Below are 20772 nucleotides of genomic sequence, written 5' to 3' on the forward strand. Positions count from 1 at the left end.
GCTGTTCCTCTTCATCCTTCATATTTAAAAATCACTGTTATGTGACTGGGATTACACTCAAATACCTGAGGCAGCGCAGACCATCTTTCTAAGGTTTATAGCTGCTAGGTCTGTGGGCTCTTTGGAGATATTTCAGCATATCTACAAAGTGTTCGTTCAAAAAAAATCATCTTTGTCTTTTGGAGTTGCAAGTCCTAATAGCCAATCCCATACACTGTACAGAGGAGAAAATTGGAGCTGAAAAATGAATGGATGGAATACACTACTCAGCAATGAAAAGTAATTAACTATTATATTTATAGACATATGTATCAACTTGGATGGATCTCAAAGAAATCATGCTGAGTGAAAAAACAAAAATCAACCCCAAAAAGTACTTACTATATTATCCTACACGTATAATACTCTTGAAATGACAAAATTATAGAGATGGAGAGCAGATTAGTGGTTGCTAGCGGGCAGGGAGGGAGGTGGCTGTGATTATAAAAATGTTGCACAAGGGATCCTTGTGATGAAATTGTTTTGTATCTTGACTGTGGTTGTTCCACAAATCCGCACATGTGACAATATTGTATTGAACTAAACACACACACACACACACACACACACACAAGTACATGTAAAATTGATGAAATTTGAATAAGGTGGATGAATTTTATCAAAGTCAATTTTCCTGTGATACGTACTACATTAAAACAAGATGCTACCATTGGGGGAAACTGGATGAAGGGTATATGGAATCTCTCTGTATTATTTCTTATAACTATATGGAAATCTATAATTATATTTTAAAAAGTTGAAAAAAGGAATACAATTGCTTTCCAATAAATTAGAACAGAAAAATATTAGAATCCTGGTACAGTAACTAGATTGCCATTCACTTTTGTATCTCTCATGTCTTAAATATTTTTAATTTAATAAAAGGATATTAAGTTCTTAAAAGCCCTAAAAAACAATAATTCAGAAATATCTTATTTCAAGGGGGAGAAAGAAATCATATCCTAGGTTCTGAGATTTAAAAAAACAAAACAACAACATTGCATAATCTTCCCTGTTGAAAAAGGAGTAATGAAAAATCATCCAGATTTTCAGGTTTACAAAAGAATCATTTTGAATAAGCTACAATACATCTACATTAGCAGAAGGAACATTGCTTCAATGCCTATGAGGTTTCTATTATGCAAATAGTTGCACTTCTATACAATACTTTCTAAAAGTAATATGATGTAATTTAAAAACACAGGAGTCGCAATTAGGATAATTGGCCCCAGTTCAGTCTGTGTCACTCATCTGCTCAGTAATTATAAACCAATTAATACTCAATTTTTCCATGGGTAGAATGGTAGTTTTTGCCATGACTATATCATTTTGTTGTGAGTAACAAATCAAAGAGACACTGTAACAGAGAAAATTAGGAAATAGTATACAAACATATCACAATATCTAATAAATGGCAGAGGTTGGATATAATCTCTCTGGTCATTTACAGCTGATATTCCAGCAGCACAGCTGAGCTGTTAAAAGCAGAGCTTCAACCCTCACACACTAACCATTAGTGGTCTTGTCACCTCGTGTCAAGTAGCACACATTGATGACTTTGTTACAGAAGCACGGTGGGAAAACCATTGAAGGCCTAAATCTGTAAAACTTGCTTTAAGGATTATAGATACTCCTGTTGCTTTTTATTTCAGTGTAGTTTAAGGTTGTATCCCATCACCATAACTTCTGAAGAAACCTATTGGCTTTCTTGTTATTCCCAAACCTACTGGTGGGTCCATTGTTCGATAATTTAACCAAATTTGATTCTATGTTACTAGAAAAAGTCCTTCACTTCATGAACACATTTAATGAGGCTGGCAGTGTTTTATACTTAGCAAGTTCATTCATTCAACACATATTTAAAATTCTATTTACTAGGACGCATGCTAGGGGCAAGGCATACACTGGTGAACAGGATAGAGGTAATTGTCATCCTCTTTCAGTTTACATTCTTATAGAAGAAGGCTGACTGTGTAAAACATTATGCAAAAGTCTGTATTTTTTGGATGTAGTTTCCCATTAGATTGAAATATTAAGAAACTCTCTTCCTTGTAACAGTTTTATAGGTTTCACATGCATCATAGATTTTCTATTCTAAAATACTCATTTTAAATTTTAATAGCATGTGAGGAAATAAATAAGCCATTTCGAGATATCAGATTGCCATTTTACAAAGAAAATAAACATGGCTAATCTTTTAAGAACTTTTATTTTTTGAAACACATCCCCCCCAAAGATAATATTAAGAAGGCAAATGGGATAAATTTTGTTATTGACTCCAATTCTCCTTTGACATATAATTTTCTGTGCCCACTCATTGAGGGGCATCCTACATTTATCCATTTGATTTAGTTTAACCAATGATATGTGAGCAAATATGACACAAGCAAAGCCTTGAGAATTGTTTGTGTTATTGGGCTGGCTTTGTTGTACGTCTGACATCATCACAGGATCATGTTCAGGCCAGCAGATGACAGGAGACATATGGAGCACAAATGCCCCCAGTGAAGCTTACCCAGACAAGGCAAGATAGGGGCAGAGACTGTAGATCTGCATACACATGAGTGAGCCCAACCCGGACCTCAGAGCAACCCAGCTAAACCCAATCTGGGTCAGATGATGCCCCAGTCAACCCACCCTCACATGAGCTACAATAATCAGTAGATAGCTAATATAGCAAGCAAGTTGGTACTATTAACAACAACAACAACAAAAAATACCTTTCATATGATTTTACTTTTAAAGTAGTAATTTTGTATTATTAATTTCAATATGTTCATTGCTAATTTTACTTGTTTCTCAAGTCTCATACACTCAATAATGTGGATCAGTACAACTAATAATATACCAGAAAAGGCTGCTCATCAAGAGATAAAAGACAGACTAGATTAAGTACAGAGTATATGTCATTCCTAGTGTTGTAGCTATAACTTGACCCGTCTCCCTACCACCTAGGAAATCATTTTTAACAGTTTTATTAAAATACAATCCACATACAATAAACTGTATCTATTTAGATTGTGCAATGTGGTCAGTTTAACAGACGTGTATACCCAAACACAATCGCTACACTTAAGACAGTGACCATATCCATCAACCCCAAAAGTTTCCTCATGCTCTTTTGTAATTCCACTCCTCTCTACCCGACTCCCACTCCTAAGCTACCATTGCTAGGCCAGAAGCATTTCTAAGTTCAAGTTAGTGTGACACTGTCCTATAGATAGCTATGAATCTGTCTTAATATTATCAAACTTCTGAATTTGTAGCAAAGCCTCAGGTGATCTCCATCACCAGTGGGTCATGATCCCTCAGGTAAGAAGAACCATTTTTGGTTTTTATTCTAACAAAGGAGATAAATTCCTGGATAATCCACTATATATTGTTTATAAAACATTGCTACTTTGCAGCTGTCTAAATTGAGTTTTCCAAATGGTGTGTTCTTAAAACGCATGAAAATGGTATGTAAATGTCTCAGAGTGAAGTAAACCATGACCATTAAGATCTTAGTTATATAAATCTAATGCTTTACAATTTAGTTCCATTTTTTTTTGGTCTTTTTATTAAACACAGGCTGCTAAAGTCAAAACTATATGTATAAATTCCAGCTTCACTATTTATAAAGTATGTGACTTTTGACAATTTATTCAGCCTCTCTGGGCTTCAAGTTCTCTATTCATAAAGTAGGGGTAAAAATATCTAATTTTTAGTATTGCAGAGATTAAATAAACTAATATAGGTGAAAATATCAAATATAGTAGTAGGTTCATGGTTGGCCCATTAAATGTCAGTTCTCTTTCCACTCCTTTTAAAGTAAAATCAGAGTAAAGTTGAAGGAAGAACATGGGTTTTGCAATTAAAGAATGAGAGTAAAAACCCAGCGTTCACATGTACTAGTTTTCAGAAAAAATACTGAGCCTCTCTCTCTAGGGTCCTTTGCCTCCTTTTCTCTAAAGTGAGGATAATAAAAATATTTAGGAACAATCACAGGCCAGTAGAGACCCAAGTCACTTCCATTTCAAGGTTTCTGGCATATCATAATCAAACATATATATCTACAAAGAGGGTGCCCCCCAAAAAAGTATGCACAGGGCTTGTATTCATCTTTTGTTATCAGTATATATTGAGTATTAGAATTTTAATACAGTTTTTTTTCCTTTTTTAAAATGTGCATACATTTTTTGGCACCCTTTGTGTGTGAATAATTGAATGTTTAGTTTAATATTTTATAGTTATATTAACAGTGAAAATTGTGGGATAAATTTTTCCCTGATTCCTTAGACTTCTTGTGTAATTTACTTTTGATATTATTATCTGACTGATGATGACAGTAAAAAAAGAAACCATGTACTGCCGTGCCAAATATTTTTCTGTATTTAACATCACATACCATGTAGTATAACTACTATACTTAAGTCTCATACATATAAATATTTGGTAACTTTGACCACTGTAGCATATAATGATTGATAGAATATTATCATTTTTTGAGCACAAAGATGAATCATGCATACACCACAACCAAGTTCAAGCACATTTCTACTTCATACATTTTTAAATTTAATAAATATTGTTCTTACTACCACATTGTGTTCTACAAAACTTCACATTTGTCTTGTCAACACAAACAAAATAACTTTATCATTAATGATCTTTTTAACTGAATTTACAATAACATTTACAATAATATATAATATACCTTCTATGGAATAAACTTTGAAAAGCTTTATTTATATTCATGAATTAGATGCAAAAATTCAAACATTATTTAAATTAACTGATTTTTCATTGGAAACGCTGATGATATTAGTACTTGCTAAGTTCTTCTGCTGTTGAAACAATATATTAATCACTGTTGCTTCATTGTTTCCTACATGCACAAGAAAGTTTAAAATAAAGAATGATTTTTTTAGTAAAATAGAACAAACTACAGATACATGCAAGAAAATGAATTAATTGCAAAAGCACTATGCTAAATGAAAGAAGCCAGAATAAAAAAAACCTACATACTGTATGATTTCATTAATATTACATTCTAGAACAGGCAAAATCATAGGGTAGAAAAGAGATTAGTTGTTGATAGGAATGAGAAGTGGGGACAGGGTACTGACCTTTGAGGGTGAGGATACTGTTCTAAATCTTTATTGTGGTGGTGGTAATATGACTTTATTCACTTCGCAAAATTCATTAAAGTTTGCTTAAACGGGGTGATTTTATTGTATATCGATTATACCATCATAAACCTTACCAAAAAATAAAAATGAATAAATCAAATTCATTTAGAAGAGCTGTCCTTTGATCTAAATGAAAAGCCATGCTACACAAAGCAGTATGTCCAAGGCACTTTCTGCAAAATGAATCATCATTTTCAGGCATAGTCTTCATAAATCAGCTACTAATTTTTTAAGAACATGCCGATGCTTGTTCAGCGGATTTGTGTCTTCTGATTTTAATGTGGTCAGTAATATTGCCCAGTGGGCAGCCATGATAGATGTAAAGGTCAACATTTTCTTCCAGTTATACATTTATCATCAACTTTCTTAAGAAATGGGAATTCAATACTTCATTAAACACATTTTTCAAATTTATGAAGTCATTGACGCTAAAAAAAAATGTTCAGTGTAAAAAGTTTTAATACTACCAAAAATACAGATACATTCTACATATATTTTATATATACCTAAGATATAATTTCCCATGTTTCCTACTGACTCCACTAACTTGTGGCTTGGTAACTTCATGCATCTCACAGGACATGGTGCTACTTGTTGGTGTACAATGTGCATATTGTCCTAGGGAAGGATAAATACATATATGTTATTAAATATTTTGTATCTGGAAAGGGTTGCTGTAAAATATATGTTTTATTGCTGGCCATCTTTCAAATTTAAGCACACATTAAAGTCAGAATTACATTCACTCCACAGGCATCTGAGACGTTATTAGACGAGACCGTAGCCAAGCTATAAGGACTAAATGGAGATCTACCCACCCATCCTGGCTTGTTTTAATGCAATGATTAATAACAATAATTAATTAAAATATGAAAAATCTAGTACAAATGCTAAACCAGATGGGATTATGTTATAATGGGCATAAATATGGTTGTGTGTTTCCACCACCAAAATTCAATAGTATATACATATAAAAAAAAGAAAATAAATGCCAATATCACACACATAGACAACCAGTGTAAAAATTCTAAATAAAACATTAACTGGTAAAGTAAGTCCTCAGTTAACACTGTCAGCAGGTTCTTGGAAACTGCAACTTTAAGCAAACCGATGTATAACAAAAACCTATTTACCATAGGCTAATTGATGTAAACAAGAATTAAGTTCTTATGGCATATTTCTGGTCATAATCACATCACCAAACTTCAAAATAAAGACCCAAAACACTTCTAATGTTAAACATTAAAATAAGTGTGAGCTCTACGTACACATAAGAAAGATGAATTAAAACAAAGATGATTATATTCCAACCTGCCTATTCTAGTTCAGTGTCACAGGTGGCCCAGGGCACAAGACTGGGAACCCACATTGGACAGACAGGATGTCCTTCCACCCCAGGGCCACTCACACACACACACACACACACACAGTCACTCAGAGAGGGACAATTTAGAGAAGTCAATTCACCTAATGTGCACATCTTTGGGATGGGGGAAGAAACTGGAGTACCTAAAGGAACCCCATGCAGACATGGGGAAAAGATGCAAAAACCAGACAGTGGCCCTGGCCGGGAATTTTTTTTTCTTCTTCTCTCATCAATGCAACAACATTGAATGAAATGACGTTATTCAAGAACATGCTGTAAAATCCAGCAAACATGGTCAAGTAACTTTTATTGAAAGAATGCAAAGAAAGTTCAATATTATGAATTCTGTCAATAAAATTTCTTATATTAATTAATTCAGTAAGAGACAGAATTGCTTGGATAAATGATGAAAAGGTAATTGATAAAACTGCTTAATAAAATAGGAATACATGTCAAAATCTCTTCATAAAGCAGAAATATATAATAAACTCTCTATCTTTCACCCTAAAAGCCAGAAAAATACTTATTAGAAAAACACTAAAATAATTCCCATTAAAGTCAGGAACAAGAGGGATTTTCTTTAACATCACCAATTTTTATATTATTTATGATACTAGCCAAAGCAATTAGACAACAGAAAAATCTGAAGGGATAAAAAGTAAAAGTTGCAAAACTTGGAAATAAGAAAGCAATTTTTTTGTATTTGAGGACAATATTACTTCTCACCTAAAAACCCCTGAAAACCAACTGCAAAATTATTACAAAAAATAGTAGAGACTCAAGTAGCCTGGGTAAAAAAAAAAACAAAAACCATATAGGAATCAATATTTTTTAATAAACAAACATGATTGCATTAGAAAAACAAAACAGTGGAAGAAGAGATTTCACATATATTTTATATAAGAGTACAAAGATGAAATCACTGGGAATAAAATAAATAAGTGTGCAAGAGCTTTATTGAGAATCTCCTGAAAATATGTAAATGATAAAAATATATAGCAAGTTTTGGATATACATTTTCAACATCATAAAAATGTCATTTTCCCTACAGCAGATTTCATTAAAAATGCATCCGGATTCTTTTTCAGCTGGTAATATGATTCTTAATTTCATATGGACTTCCAAATAAGTATGATTACCTAAGTTAAATTATGGGGCAAAACAGAATGGACTGAGAGTTATAACACATAATAAAACTATAATTAAAGCTGTGTACTAACATATAAAAAAAGATAAATGTAATAGAATTGAAAGTCAAAAATAGAAAGAATTACATATAGAAAATGAGAATATGATGAACTACACATTTCAAATCAGCATGGACTAGATAAATTATTGAATACTGTTATTAGGAAAATGGATAAGAATCTAGGAAGAATAAGTTTTGATCCCTACATCATACTCAATAGATCAAATTATAGAACTTATTAATGAAGGGGAAAAAACTAAATATACAAAATGAAACTATGGTAGAACATACAGAATGTATTTTTTAAATAATTCCAGAATACAAAACACCTCTCTAAGTATGGAACCAAATAGAAATCATAAAAGGAAAATTGATCAATTCATCTATATAAAAATCAAACAACCAACCAAAATTGGAATAAAACATACACAATTCTCATGACCAATGCAGTGTCCATTTTGTTACCATGTAAACAGCTTATAGAAATAAAAAACATAATGCCAACAATCCAATTAATGAAGGGCAATCAATATGAACAAATAATGCACAGAAAAGGAATTCAAATATGTGTAGACCTTTAAAATATTAAACAATGCTCAACAAATGTACATTCAAAATTATAATAGGAAGCTACTTTTTATCTATTAGTTCAAAAGCAAATTCAAGTGATAGAATATAAAATGGCGTATATTAAAAAACTATGCAAATAGTTATTATTGCTATCTTTCAAATAATTTTATAACTTTTGGTTTGTTCAAACCAAAAATACACTACATGCTAGAGAGGACTGTACAGATAGACAGGAACTCTTGGTGATTAACTCTATATCCTAAATGCTGAATCTACACATTTGTTGAGAAAGAGTGCAGTCTCATTTTCAGGTAACTGAAATCTAACCTACCCAAAGGTGTACCAAATTAATACAATAAAAGGTTTAGCCCCAAGACATGCATTCTTTTCCATCATTCATGGAATCCCAGTAGAAACATTTATTTAGGTGTTAACACCAAAAGCATGCCCAATTTTATTCGGTGCCATTGAAGGAACAGCCAGGACACCATATTTTAGGACAAGTAGTTCTTGTCCAACTGGGTATTTGCTATGTCAGTAACATCTGAACTTATGTGGATCCATTTTTTTTTTTAGAAAATCAAATAAAACATGGAAAGACTACGTGCTCTGATCTCAGTTTTCTCTAACTCAATAACTACTCATAGAATAAGAAACTCAGTTGGACTGATAAGAACCATAAGGAAGTCTGTCCAAAAGACTATTAATAGAACAAAAGAAAACATGAAAAAAAGAAAAACAAAAAACTTCAGATTCGATTTGAGAGTTGGAGACCTAGATACTCTTATTTCTTCCGTAAGTTCATTGTCGGGAAAAAGTAAATGATTTCTGTTAAAAGATGTCAAAAGCTCCTGCCACTGGAGAATATATTTCTCCAAATAAAAGCAGACTCAAAATAGAAGAATTTCTTCTGTCAGACACTAACAAGGTAAAAATACAAAATGATGTCATTATAATAGATATGAGAATTAGACCATTTTCCATGGAGAGATTAGCCTGACAATTAAAAAAAAATCACAAGGAAGTTCTAAAGTCAGCAAGTTCTAAACACCAAAATCTCAAAGAAAATGGATTTATTTTTTTAAATGGACAGATTTTCTTTGATGAGCAAAACTGCTTTGCACAATGAATGCATTTAATAATTCTAGATATGAGTCTTAAATACCAATTTAAAAACATTATTTAAGTAACAAGTACTTAAAGCATAATATATCAAAAGAAAAATACAGCCTATAAACTAGAAATGGCTAAAATCTTTAAAGCAGAAATTCTTTTTTTGTAAGAGATAGAAACTAGAAATGATACCACAGATTGTCCCAGTTTGTTTATACTTATTGTAAAAAATATCACATTTTAGAGGTAGTGTGATATAGTAGGAAAATCATAGGTTATAGTAAGCTAGTATAATAATGTACAAAAATTCTGAGCTTGAGTTCTGTCATCTGTAATAAAAAGGGGGGCTGTCATCCTCCTTGAGGTGTTGGATTGTGATAGGAAAAGATGAAGCACCAGCATGCTACACTGTGTGTATATAGATATGCCCCAAATGGTAGCCATTATTATTATTAGAATTTTATTAAAGAGATTAGTACTTGAACTGTGTGAAAAAGAGGGGCTGGAATCCAGTCTAGAATTATGTTTCAAAACTAAATTTAATTATACAATATTGAATATGAAGAATACCGGCTATCACTGAAAGGAAATAAAGACAATTACCGGTAATATACAGCCCTGGCCTTCAAGGAATTTAAAAGTCTTTTACTCAAAGAAACATTTCTTGAGCAGATTTTGTTCCAAGTGTAAGTCTAAGCAAAGGAGATACAAAATAAGTGAAGACAGGGCTTCAAAGCGTTGATAGTTGAGTGTTGAAATATGAAAGCATATAATTAGAACACAGGTAGGAGCTGACTAGAGGGATGGGCAAAGAAATGTGGAATCATAGAAGAAATGTCACCTAACTCTACTTGGAGCCTCACAGAAAGAGTTCAAATAGAAGGTAACTTTTAGGATGGGTTTTAAAGGAAATAAAGGCTCCTGCTCTTCAAGTGACATGCAGAGAGGTCCAGAGGCATGAATGAGTAGGGGGTTGGGAATGAGAGTGTCTGCAGCCTAGGAGGCAGTGGTTGGAGAAGATTTTGCCAAATCATCTTGGGGTCAGATGACACTAAGGACTTTGGACATTCTCCAAGAGACAGCAGGGAGCCAATGGACAATTTAAGTAGGAGGGTCACATGACTAAATAGTCATACTGCTTTTAATGGAAATCACTCTGGGGACAATGGAGACTGAAGGGGCAGTGTGTGAGCAGCATAAGGGCTTACAGCCACAGAAGTCTAGTTCAAGTAAGGCTGCAATTGTGCAGATGAGAAACAGAGGATCCAAACTAAAGCAGAGGCAATGAAGGAGGAGCCGAGGAGCCACGTTAGGGCATTTCTAAAGTAACATCGCAAAGCCTCGATAACCAATTGGATGTGTGGGCAGTCAAGGCCGACTCAGATTGTGAGCTTGGAGAAATGGGTGGGCGGTGATGCCAATAATGTGGCCAGAAACATAGGAAGACAGATAGGTCTCATAGGCTAGGAGATTATTAGTTTATTTGGGGACATGTGAATTTTGGAGGGTTTAAGGGAGATAGATAGTCACATTAACAGTTATAAAGGAAAGCAAAATATATCTTCCAGGGAATTTATAAGCCAAGAAATATATTTGACTGTATAAATTACTGAGAAAGCTCTTAAATGCTCCCGTTGCTAAATATGAGCTATGCCATAGGTAAAGTTGAAGTCTCATCGTTTTTGTTTGTAGCCTCTGCTTAACCAAAATGGATTTTAAAACTTATTATTTAGACTATATCAGCAAATATACATTGCTGGGATGAACCCTACTAACTCTGCAGCAGTTGCAATTCTGTGTCTTTTACTGTTGGCATTTCTCCAATTGACTTCACTGGGCCTGAATTCTAGCACCCTCTCAATTCTTCTCCTTCTCCACAGGCGTAATTCTATAGTACAACCCTAGAGGAGAAGAGGACTCAGCTATGGGGTCAGAAATCAATCTTTCACTTTCCTAAGACAAAGTTAGCTCCCTGGACAAAGCAGGCATTCCTAAGAAAATGAACACATCAATTCCACTGCATTCCACGGGACCCCTATCCAAGCATTATTAGAAGAGATAGTAAGAAGCAACATTTTAGATTTCAAGGTTGACACTTTTCCTGTATTATGCATTACACTGTGCAATATGGGTAGGTTGGGAGCTTTTATGCCAGGTATAGGTGGCACCATACTTCTCTTACCAAGATATGGCTCTATCTCCTCCAGTGGCTTATTATGACAAAGCACTCTGGCTTTAAAGACGTTCCGTGTCTGGACTAATAGACTTTCCATTGTCCTTCTGCCTCTACTTTGCCCCTTTCACATCCTCTAAAATACTTGTTATTCTTTCTAAAAAGTCTCCTCTTTTTAGCCTCAATGACAAGTGCTACACAAATTAGCAAAGTAAACAGAATAATGTTTTTGCCCTTATTATATATGAGCCAATCACTCCCACCCAGAAGTCATTTATTATATGAAACCCTCCCTCATCCAAATGTGCACAGCCCTTTGCCTACACCTCCTGAATATTCTTATCCATTTCCCAACTATATTATAATAATTTGTGCACACATTTATTGTCCTCCTTGAGAGAAGGACAAGCTTGATTTATCCCAAAGATCCTAGTATAATGGCTTTGTATATATAGTCAATGTTGATTAAATATCGTGAATGATTGATGGACTGATTGAATGAATAAAGTAAAGATTTCTCCAGAGGAACCGTGCCCTCGCAGAAGTATATTAGGTCTCACATATCCCAGAAACTGGTAACTCAGGACCCTCTATATGTTTCTCATGCCAGAAGAGGGCTCATGCAATGGCCTTTGGCCTACAGGTGATGTCAAATGCGAGAGCCTAGAAAAAAATAAATTGTGGGCATAACTTCCATTCTTAACATATTAGCTATCCATTTTCCTCTATACAATGATATCAAAACAAAATTATCTAATATTTTTTAAGACTATATAATAACTTTTCCTATTTGTATATCTCACTCATCAAAAGAAACGCATTTCTGGTAAAGACATAAATCCAATTGTTGAAGGGAAGTTATGAGAACCCCTGCGATAAGTCACATGCAGAGTAAAGAATGCATCTACAAAGTCATCCTTCCTCTCTACTCTGTCCTCCTTCTCCCTCTCACTTTCTTCCTTTCTAATTTTTAGTAAACCTGGAATAAAGCTTAAATAAAGAACATTATTTACTTAAACACAGCCAACATCAATTTATCAGGGCATAGTGTGGAGTTTCTTAAATCTGAAACATGGTTAGAGGCATGAGAAAGATGGAAAATATACTGTTTCAAAAAAGTCTACATAATTGGCCCGGAAATGCCCTGGTTAAGAAGGTTAATAATGTGGAAACAGTCCAGTCACTTCAGGCTGCAGCGACCTGCCTTGGGTATCATTCTTTGCTGATGCCACATTCTTGGGCTGGTCCCCCATCCAGTACAAGCTGAAATACTTGTACACAGACTAACAGACTTCATGTAACCTTCCTTATCCGGAAAGAGAGAGCACCCTGTCAAGAGGCTGGGAGTATATTCTGAAAAATATTCCCACGTCTCTCACATTACGTCTAGATCAGAGCATAAAGAATCTGACAGCACAGCTCACTATCCATGCCATAGGCTAGGTTTACTCATATGCCATCACTAAATGTGAAGGAAAACCCTCCCTCTTGTGAGTTGGGCTTTGTATTCACAAAGATTTCAGACATAAACTTAGAAGAGTTTACGTGCATACAGAATTACAGAGTGTGTTCAGTAAAGTTGTTTCATGGATGAACAAGTGTGAGAACATTAGGCTTTGTATGACAGTACAACAATGCAATAGTGACTGCAGTAGATACAATTCTAAGATGGCACCCAAGATTCCCAACTCCTGTGTACACACCCTATTTAATCCCTTTCCCTTGAGTGTGGAGGACATGTGATTTTAGATGAGACTTTACAGATGGAATATAGATCCATAATCACTTCACTCTGAGTTAGTCAAAAGGGAGATTATCCTGGGTGGGTCTGACTTAGGTGAGTTCTTAAAAAGACACTTCTGTTTTTCTTGAAAAAGTCAGCTCTTCTGTTGTGGAAAGGCCTATAGAAGAGGCCATGTGACAAGAACCAGAGGGCCGCTTCCAGTTGCTGAGAAAAGTCCCTGACGGACAGCTAGCAAGAAAATAGGGACCTCAATCATAAAACCACAAAGACCTAAATTGTGCCAACAACTGCGTGAGCTTGGCAGCAGGACTGGAGCCTCAGTGAGACAACAGCCCCAGCTGACAACTTGTTTGCTGCCTTCTGAATCCTGAGCAGAGGACCCAGCTCATCCTTGCCTGGATGTCTAGCCCACAGAAAATGTGATGTAATAACCACTAAGTGTGTGGTAATTTATTATACAGAGATAGAAAACTAACACAGGAACTATCTTCCTAAACATAAAGAATAGGAATAAAAGAGACTATAGAGGCATGTAAAATATAAAAATACAAAGAGTCTTTATAAACTTCCATGTGTGGGGAGATATCTGTGGAGTGCCAGACATTTCCTTGAATGTTTTCACATAATAGCCTTTTATAGACAGACCCATACATAATGGAGCACATTTTTTTTTTATTGGCTGAATGCCTTTGATGTTATTCTCTAAACTACAACTCAGCAAAGACTTAAGAAGATCTCCACTGTCTCACCTTATTCTTCCCTCTTCCTATGGCATTGGGTATATTACCCTTCTCTCTCTGTTTCTAATATTGACAGATCTATATATCATGATGAAACCATAAAGAGGAAAAAGAAAAACCACTGAGAATTGCCTCTGTAAAGGAAGTATTTAGATTTTAACAAATTTCCTTGGACCATCTGAAGAGGCAATACAGGAGTATATAAAATATACACAAATAATAATGAGTTCTGGAGCACCATTATTCTGAATGCTGTGACTAGAATCTCCTTGTTAGAGTCTACTGGGCTACAAACTTCCTTTAAAGCTTAAATTTTGTCTCACCAACCCCAAAGGGGAAGTAGTCTGGCCAAATTTTGATATGACTAGAAAATGTAGGCTCATACACCATTATGTTTGAACATGGACATTTCCCCCTGAAAGTTTTATATTCTCAAAAAAATGTGTTTTTCTCAAATGCTACTCTGTGTCAAATATTTGTCCTGAAAAACTGTTTTATAAAATATGTACTTACGTGATCTCTTATCAGACTTTCCCTTTGTCCAGATTAATATTCAGGTACTTAAAGCAAAAGTCTACTAATAAAAGACTTTTTATAAATACATTAAACATGTTTTAAAGATGGAACTTTGTAGGGATGAACTGTATGCAGGTCATAATAGTAAGAGAGAGAGAGTGTGTGTGTGTGTGTGTGTGTGTTAGAGTATTTCAAGTGAAAAGTGTGGCTACATGTAATGAGTCAAATAAATTCACTGGAGTTACTTTTTCTCCCTAAATGGGGTACACATATTCAATACTTGCAAGGTTTTTAGTTAGTTTAAGTCTCATTTACACTTCAATTGAACACAAACAGGAGAACATATTTCAAGAGCAAATATATTTTAGAGGAGTTTTATATAAAAAATTTTATATTTTCCAAGTTTTTTAAAAATTATATTGTATATGAGAAAAGATAGTTTCAATTAGCTGTCCACAATTTTCTTTCAATCCTGACAAAGAGCTCACTTCTTAACTATTAAAAGGAAAAATATCTTATTATGTAAAGCAATAAAGTGTCACTAGGTTATAAAATATATTATTAACTTGTTTTATGTTGCCCTGATAATACCTCAACTGATACATTAGTTAAATTATGTTATAGGCTTATATTGTTATTTACTTATTTTATTTTCCTGTCAAAATTTTTAGATGATGTTTTCAGTTATTTTCCATTATAATATTAAATCAATAAAGCTAACAATAATGCTACATTGTGGTTAAGTTAGCAAAGTGGTTTGCTAGGGTTGTTGTTTGCTCTCTTATTTTTTCATCAGAATTGCCCAAGATAAAATAAAATAAGAAAATAACATGACTGTAAAATATAACTAACAAATATTGCAGAAAATGTACCACATAAACACATTATATTTTGAGTACAATAACATTATTCACTTTCCAATATAGTTTTTTTAGGGAGGTGGGGGTGACAACTTTGCAAATTTAAAACTTGCAAATAGTTTTATCTTGCACAATAAAATAAATGGCTACTATAAAAACAGATCAAGAGAAAGAAGGATAATCATAAGAAAAGAGTTTCAAGGGTAGTAATTAAACTTACTAAAATTGTGTCAACACAGAAAATATAGCATAGTCCGATAAACTAAATATTTAGCACAGGAAATGGTATGCCCATGATTCTAGATACAGCAAAATTTGTGGCTAAAAATTTGCTTCAAGTATTTTAAAGTTTCAGGTTATTTAAATCCTCACACAATTCAAACAAAAAAGCAAATGAGAAAATGCAATCCTCCTTCATTGACTGGTGTTTGTTGGGATAAAGGGTATTCATTAAATGGTGTAAACAAAACCTTTTATGTTACTCATCACTTTGAAATTTGCTTCACTGATTTTCAGATTGATATCATACAAAGATATCACACAAAGTCTTTCCCTGCAGGAATTCCCCAGACCCTGCAGAGCACAGACCAAGTATGCTCTCCAACAGTTTTAGTTTTTTATTATGATTATTACTATTCTAAATGCTGATGTGTGACTGTGGTCTTCCCAAAGAAAGATTTAAATTTTCTAACCTTCTATTTTATTGACATTAATGTGTAGTGAAAATAGAAAAACACCTACTCACTTGTACACATCTCTCTCAACATGCCCTCTGCTTATCAAATGTTATAGTGAGAGAGGTATCTTCACACTAATGAGCCAAAGCCCCTCTCATTAACAATTGATATCTACATATAACCCGGCAGTAATTCCCAGGACTATGCCAGGATAATTCACTAAACATTGCACTCCATTCAACTTTAAATGACAATAAGATAAGCAGTTACCAATCACCTCATTTTCAATAGATACATTTGTGACCAAGGTTGGAAGCTTTTGGGATTTAAATTTGTAACTTCAGAACCAAACATCCACATGACAGACCAGTTCCTAAGGTAGTAAATACTAGTATCCACAATCATGCATGGTTAACGACGGCAGTGGTGAGTTTGTGTGGTGGCTGGGTGGCGGAAGAATTGGCAGTGGCAGGGATTTAAAGTTTTATTACAACATTTCTCTTATTATCTAAGGAAGACAGATATATAATAGCATTGCACTTTACTTATACTGCCTGACACATCTAGATTATAAAAGGGGAAAGAGTGGCTAAAGCTAAAGATAAAAACCACTGGAAGAATATCCAAACCACAAGTAGACTGGATGTCAAAACTGAAAAATGAATAGCATCAAGTAAATGCTTCATTTCTCTCTCATGTAAACTTTCCCAGCAATTCCTGAAGTGCAAAAGTCCAGGACTTTAATTCCCAGCATCATAAGAGTGTGTATCTAGACTACTGGAATGGAAATAGGATTAAATATGCTCTCCTATATCAGCTCCAAGAAATACTGCCATAGTAAAAAAAAAAACAAAAAAAAAAACAATGACACTAGATGAAAAAGCCTTTAGAAAAAAAATGAGTTTCTATGAGTCTTGTGTAATAGAAAAAAGAAAAGATGGCACACAGTAGAAGCATAAGCTAGGAGTAAGGTGTGGATATGCATAATGAAACAAACAGAGCATTTGTTGGAGGTGAGAGTACAGACTCCTTATTACAGGGAGAAAGCGTGCTGGAAAGACCAACTAGCTCAGGAAGGGAGCTTGAGAAGCCTAGAAAGGAAAGGGGACCTGACCGTGGTCCTGAAAGAGAACACTTGGGATGATTACGCACAGTCTCCTCGCATCTACACACCATAACCTTCGTTTTTAAAACTGTAGCTTAAACAAGCTAAACGTCCACTAATAAGTCGTCCCCCCTCAAAAAAAAAAAAAGGTCGAAACTTTCTCTGATGATTAAATCAGTCTTTCTAATGCACAGTATTTCCTTTCCCAACACTATCTCCTCGAGTGTTAGGATAATTTCAGGATTGAGAGGTATGCTATCCTACTTTAAAAGCAGGAATCATGATTCTGACACACTCACAACGCTTAGACTTCTAAAGAAAGCTTACATTTGGCAATCCTGATCCTAGTTTGCGTTTCTTAAACTCAGATGGGAAATCATGCCTACCCGAAAGACATCACAGAATGAAGCTTTACGGACGAAAATCATTCCAAACTCTCGCTATCACCTAGGGAGACTTGAAACTGTAGAACGTACGGTACGATGGCATTTCCCCAAATGGACAATTCCCATTCTCATCTCATAAACTTAATGAAAACCAGTTCCTTAAAGAGGTACCAAAATACAGGTCCCACAGTGAACACGGCGTTAGTCTTTCTCCAGGCTCTTTTCCCAGCCCTGACAAGCCCAAGAAGTCATCGGGGCCAACTACACGAAAGTGTTCACACGGCGCCGAACCATGGGAGGAAAAAAAAAAAATTCTCCGCACAAAAGACACCTTGGCAAGAACAGAAGAGAATTCATTTCGCTGGTGCAAAAATGAAGGTGGGAGCGAAAGTAATTTATACGAGAAAAATCATCCTCAGAAAATACGGTACAACTCGTCGAAGTGCTAGACTTACGTGTTCCGTCAAAACGGGTGGCGATGGTGTCGAGGAAGGTGTTCTGGGGCGCCAGCAATCCTTTCATAACCGGCATTTTTCCAGCGTGGTATGAAATTCTCCATCAAAGTTTGTCCAGAAGGATGGTTCGAGAGGAAAGTGCCAAGAAGGGAGAAGGGGAGCGTGATGACGGCGGGGAGGGGGCCTGGCGTGGCGGTAGGGCCGATCAAGGGAAGGGGGAGGATGGAAGGAGAGAGGGAGCGAGTTCCCGCTACCGCTGCTCTGGCAGGAACAGCCCCGAGAGCGCTCGCGGAGCCCGCCCCACACCTCCAGGTTCAGCCCAGCGCAGGCTCCCTCCCTCTCCCCCTCCACCTCTGCCAGTTGCCGACCTTCCCCCCCCCCGCGCCTGTTCCCCCCCTTATACACAGACACTGTCCCTCCGCGGGCGATAGTGCCCTCTAGGCCGCCGCGTGTGCCTCGCCCCCCACCCCGCCCGCCGGAAAAGAGCCCGCGGTGGCCCGAGTCGCAGCGCCCTGAGCTAAGGCGCTGGGGTCGGGGAGGGCAGCGCTCGACGCTCGGTGGCGCTGAGCCTCCCGGTCTCCAAGGGGCGCGGGGAAACGCAAGCGAGCACAACTCCCACCCCCAGAAGCCAGTGAACAAAGACCCCTTTGTTCCCGCTTTGTCCCTCTCCCGGGGAGACCGGAGTCCCGTGGGAGTGGTATTGGAGAAGGGGAGGAGACAGGTCGGGGCAGGTACCAGGCCTCCGCCTAGAACTTGGGAGGGGTGAACCTCTTCCCCCCAGTGGCGTCCAACCCAGAGGAGGCAACCAGGAGTCCCAGGGGGAGGTGGCCCCCTTCCGGCGCACCTGCCATGGGGAGTTCCCGCGACCTGAGCAGGGCTGCCTGGAGTTGAATGCGTGACCCCCTCCCCGGTGACCGGGTCTTTTAACCCGGGAACTGGTACGAAGCGCCGGGGTTTTTCCACCTATCCTTCCTGGGCTCTAAAAATGAGTGTTTCAGCCCCTCTCCCCAAATAGTCATTGGTCTAAGCCATTCTAAACTAAACTAAAATAAGAATAGCTTTTTTTATGTGGACAATGGATGGTTTCCCACTCTCCGGTAAAATGTGGATAAAACATTTCTAGAAAACTTTGCTGTTTTTATTGAGGGGCAAAATATAATGTAAGTAAAAACGGTAAAGTCGCCTTGTAAAAATAGCTTCTACACAAATTAGCCTAGTCCGCTCCCTCTCCCCCTGCCCAACTGCGAGTCTCCCTCCAAGACTGGCACCTTCAGGCAGAAAACCTGGCCGAGTTCCAGGAACGGCGAGCGTCTTGGAAAGCGAAAGTGGTCTCTCCCGGTCTCTCTCGCCCTTGCTCACGCGGGGACTCCCTCTCTATCACGTTGAGCCAGGGAAAGCCAAGCCCAAACCTGGTTGCACAGCCAGGTGGGAGTGGAGAAAGCCACCCGGAGCGGGAATTCAACAGAAAACCCTGAAAGGGAAGGCGATGTGGTAGGAAAGTTGAGAGCCAGGTGTAGAAAAACAAACGTGAGCCCAGATGCTGCTGCACCCGGAAGGAAAGGAGGGGGGAAGCGAACAGGTGTGTAAGCCTTGGCTAAGGGCAGCTTGCATCCCCGCCGCCTGGGAGCTCGGGCGTGGCTGGAGATGATAGCGCCCGCCCCCCACTACTGCTGGGGGGAAGAGGGCTCCTTGTTTGAACTCTCCCAGCTCATGAAGCGTAGGGGTGGGCCAGGGCTTCGGGAGGGCAGGGGTGTAGGGAGGGAGGGAAGTATCCCCCTGTCCCCGCCCCAGGTCCCCCTTTCTCGTGATGCACTTCCTGCGACCGAGGATTCCCTTTGTGTTGAAATTGAAGCGGATCCGGCCACTACGCGGGGCTAGCGGGGCGGGGCTCGCCGGGCATGGAGGGGATTCCTTAGCGGGCCGCCCTAGGCCTGGCGCTTGGCGTGGCGTCTCCTGCCCAGCTGGACTCCGCGCCTGGTCCCCAGGCCACTCCTGTCCTCCGCGCCATTCCGGGCCATCCCGAACCAGCTGAGCTTTGCAGAAACCGAAATCACGGAGGTGGTGTCCCCCACGCGGCGCGCTGAGCCAACTGCGGTTGGCTCTGTTGGCTCCCTCTTGGGAAGAGCCGGGAGAGAAAGACAAGGGAGTCCCTGGTTCTGTTTGGGTGGCGCGTCCAGTCCCAGAAAACCAAGACTGCTGCTGTCAGTTATTGAAGTTATAATATTTCTGTGAGATTAATAAAAACATGCTTTTATTGCTGCTACTGTTATTTAGCTCTGTAAATTAACTGCAGATGCTGAACTTATTCAAAGATAAGATTTATTTTTAAGTCTTATGAAATTTGCTCATGAAGCCATTAAGCCAGAAAAACGCCTCCCTTGAAGTGGCTTGAAGTTCATTATTGTGGGGACAGAGCCAGGAGTGCAGTTTCCAGGCTCTCCACCTCACGTGGAAAGGTGCTGGCTCAGGTAGTAAATGACCATCAACTGTGATCAGCTGTGGCTAGTTGGCTGTCAGCTGTAACCAGTGAGCCATTGGCCACTAATATAACTGCTGTGGCTACACTAGCAGCAATGGGGGGCTGGCAAGAAGATGGTGGCTGAGCTAGCAAGAATGATTTGCAGTTAGCAAGTCGGTCGGTTGGCAGAGAAGCTGGCGGCAGGTTGCA

The 20772-nt window shown here is 37.5% G+C and overlaps 1 protein-coding gene across 1 annotated transcript in view; it reads right to left on the reverse strand.

The window, feature by feature from the left end:
• KCNH8 (potassium voltage-gated channel subfamily H member 8) overlaps positions 1-18863 on the reverse strand; it is a 318346-nt gene extending 299483 nt beyond the window's left edge. The window contains exon 1 of the mRNA XM_019726038.2: positions 18105-18863. Coding sequence (XP_019581597.2) covers positions 18105-18180 — 76 coding nt within the window. The 5' untranslated portion in view covers positions 18181-18863. The remainder of the gene's footprint in view (positions 1-18104) is intronic.
• Between the last annotated feature and the right edge of the window lie 1909 nt (positions 18864-20772).

Source organism: Rhinolophus sinicus, linkage group LG10, assembly GCF_036562045.2.
Source record: "Rhinolophus sinicus isolate RSC01 linkage group LG10, ASM3656204v1, whole genome shotgun sequence".
Lineage (NCBI taxonomy): Eukaryota > Metazoa > Chordata > Mammalia > Chiroptera > Rhinolophidae > Rhinolophus > Rhinolophus sinicus.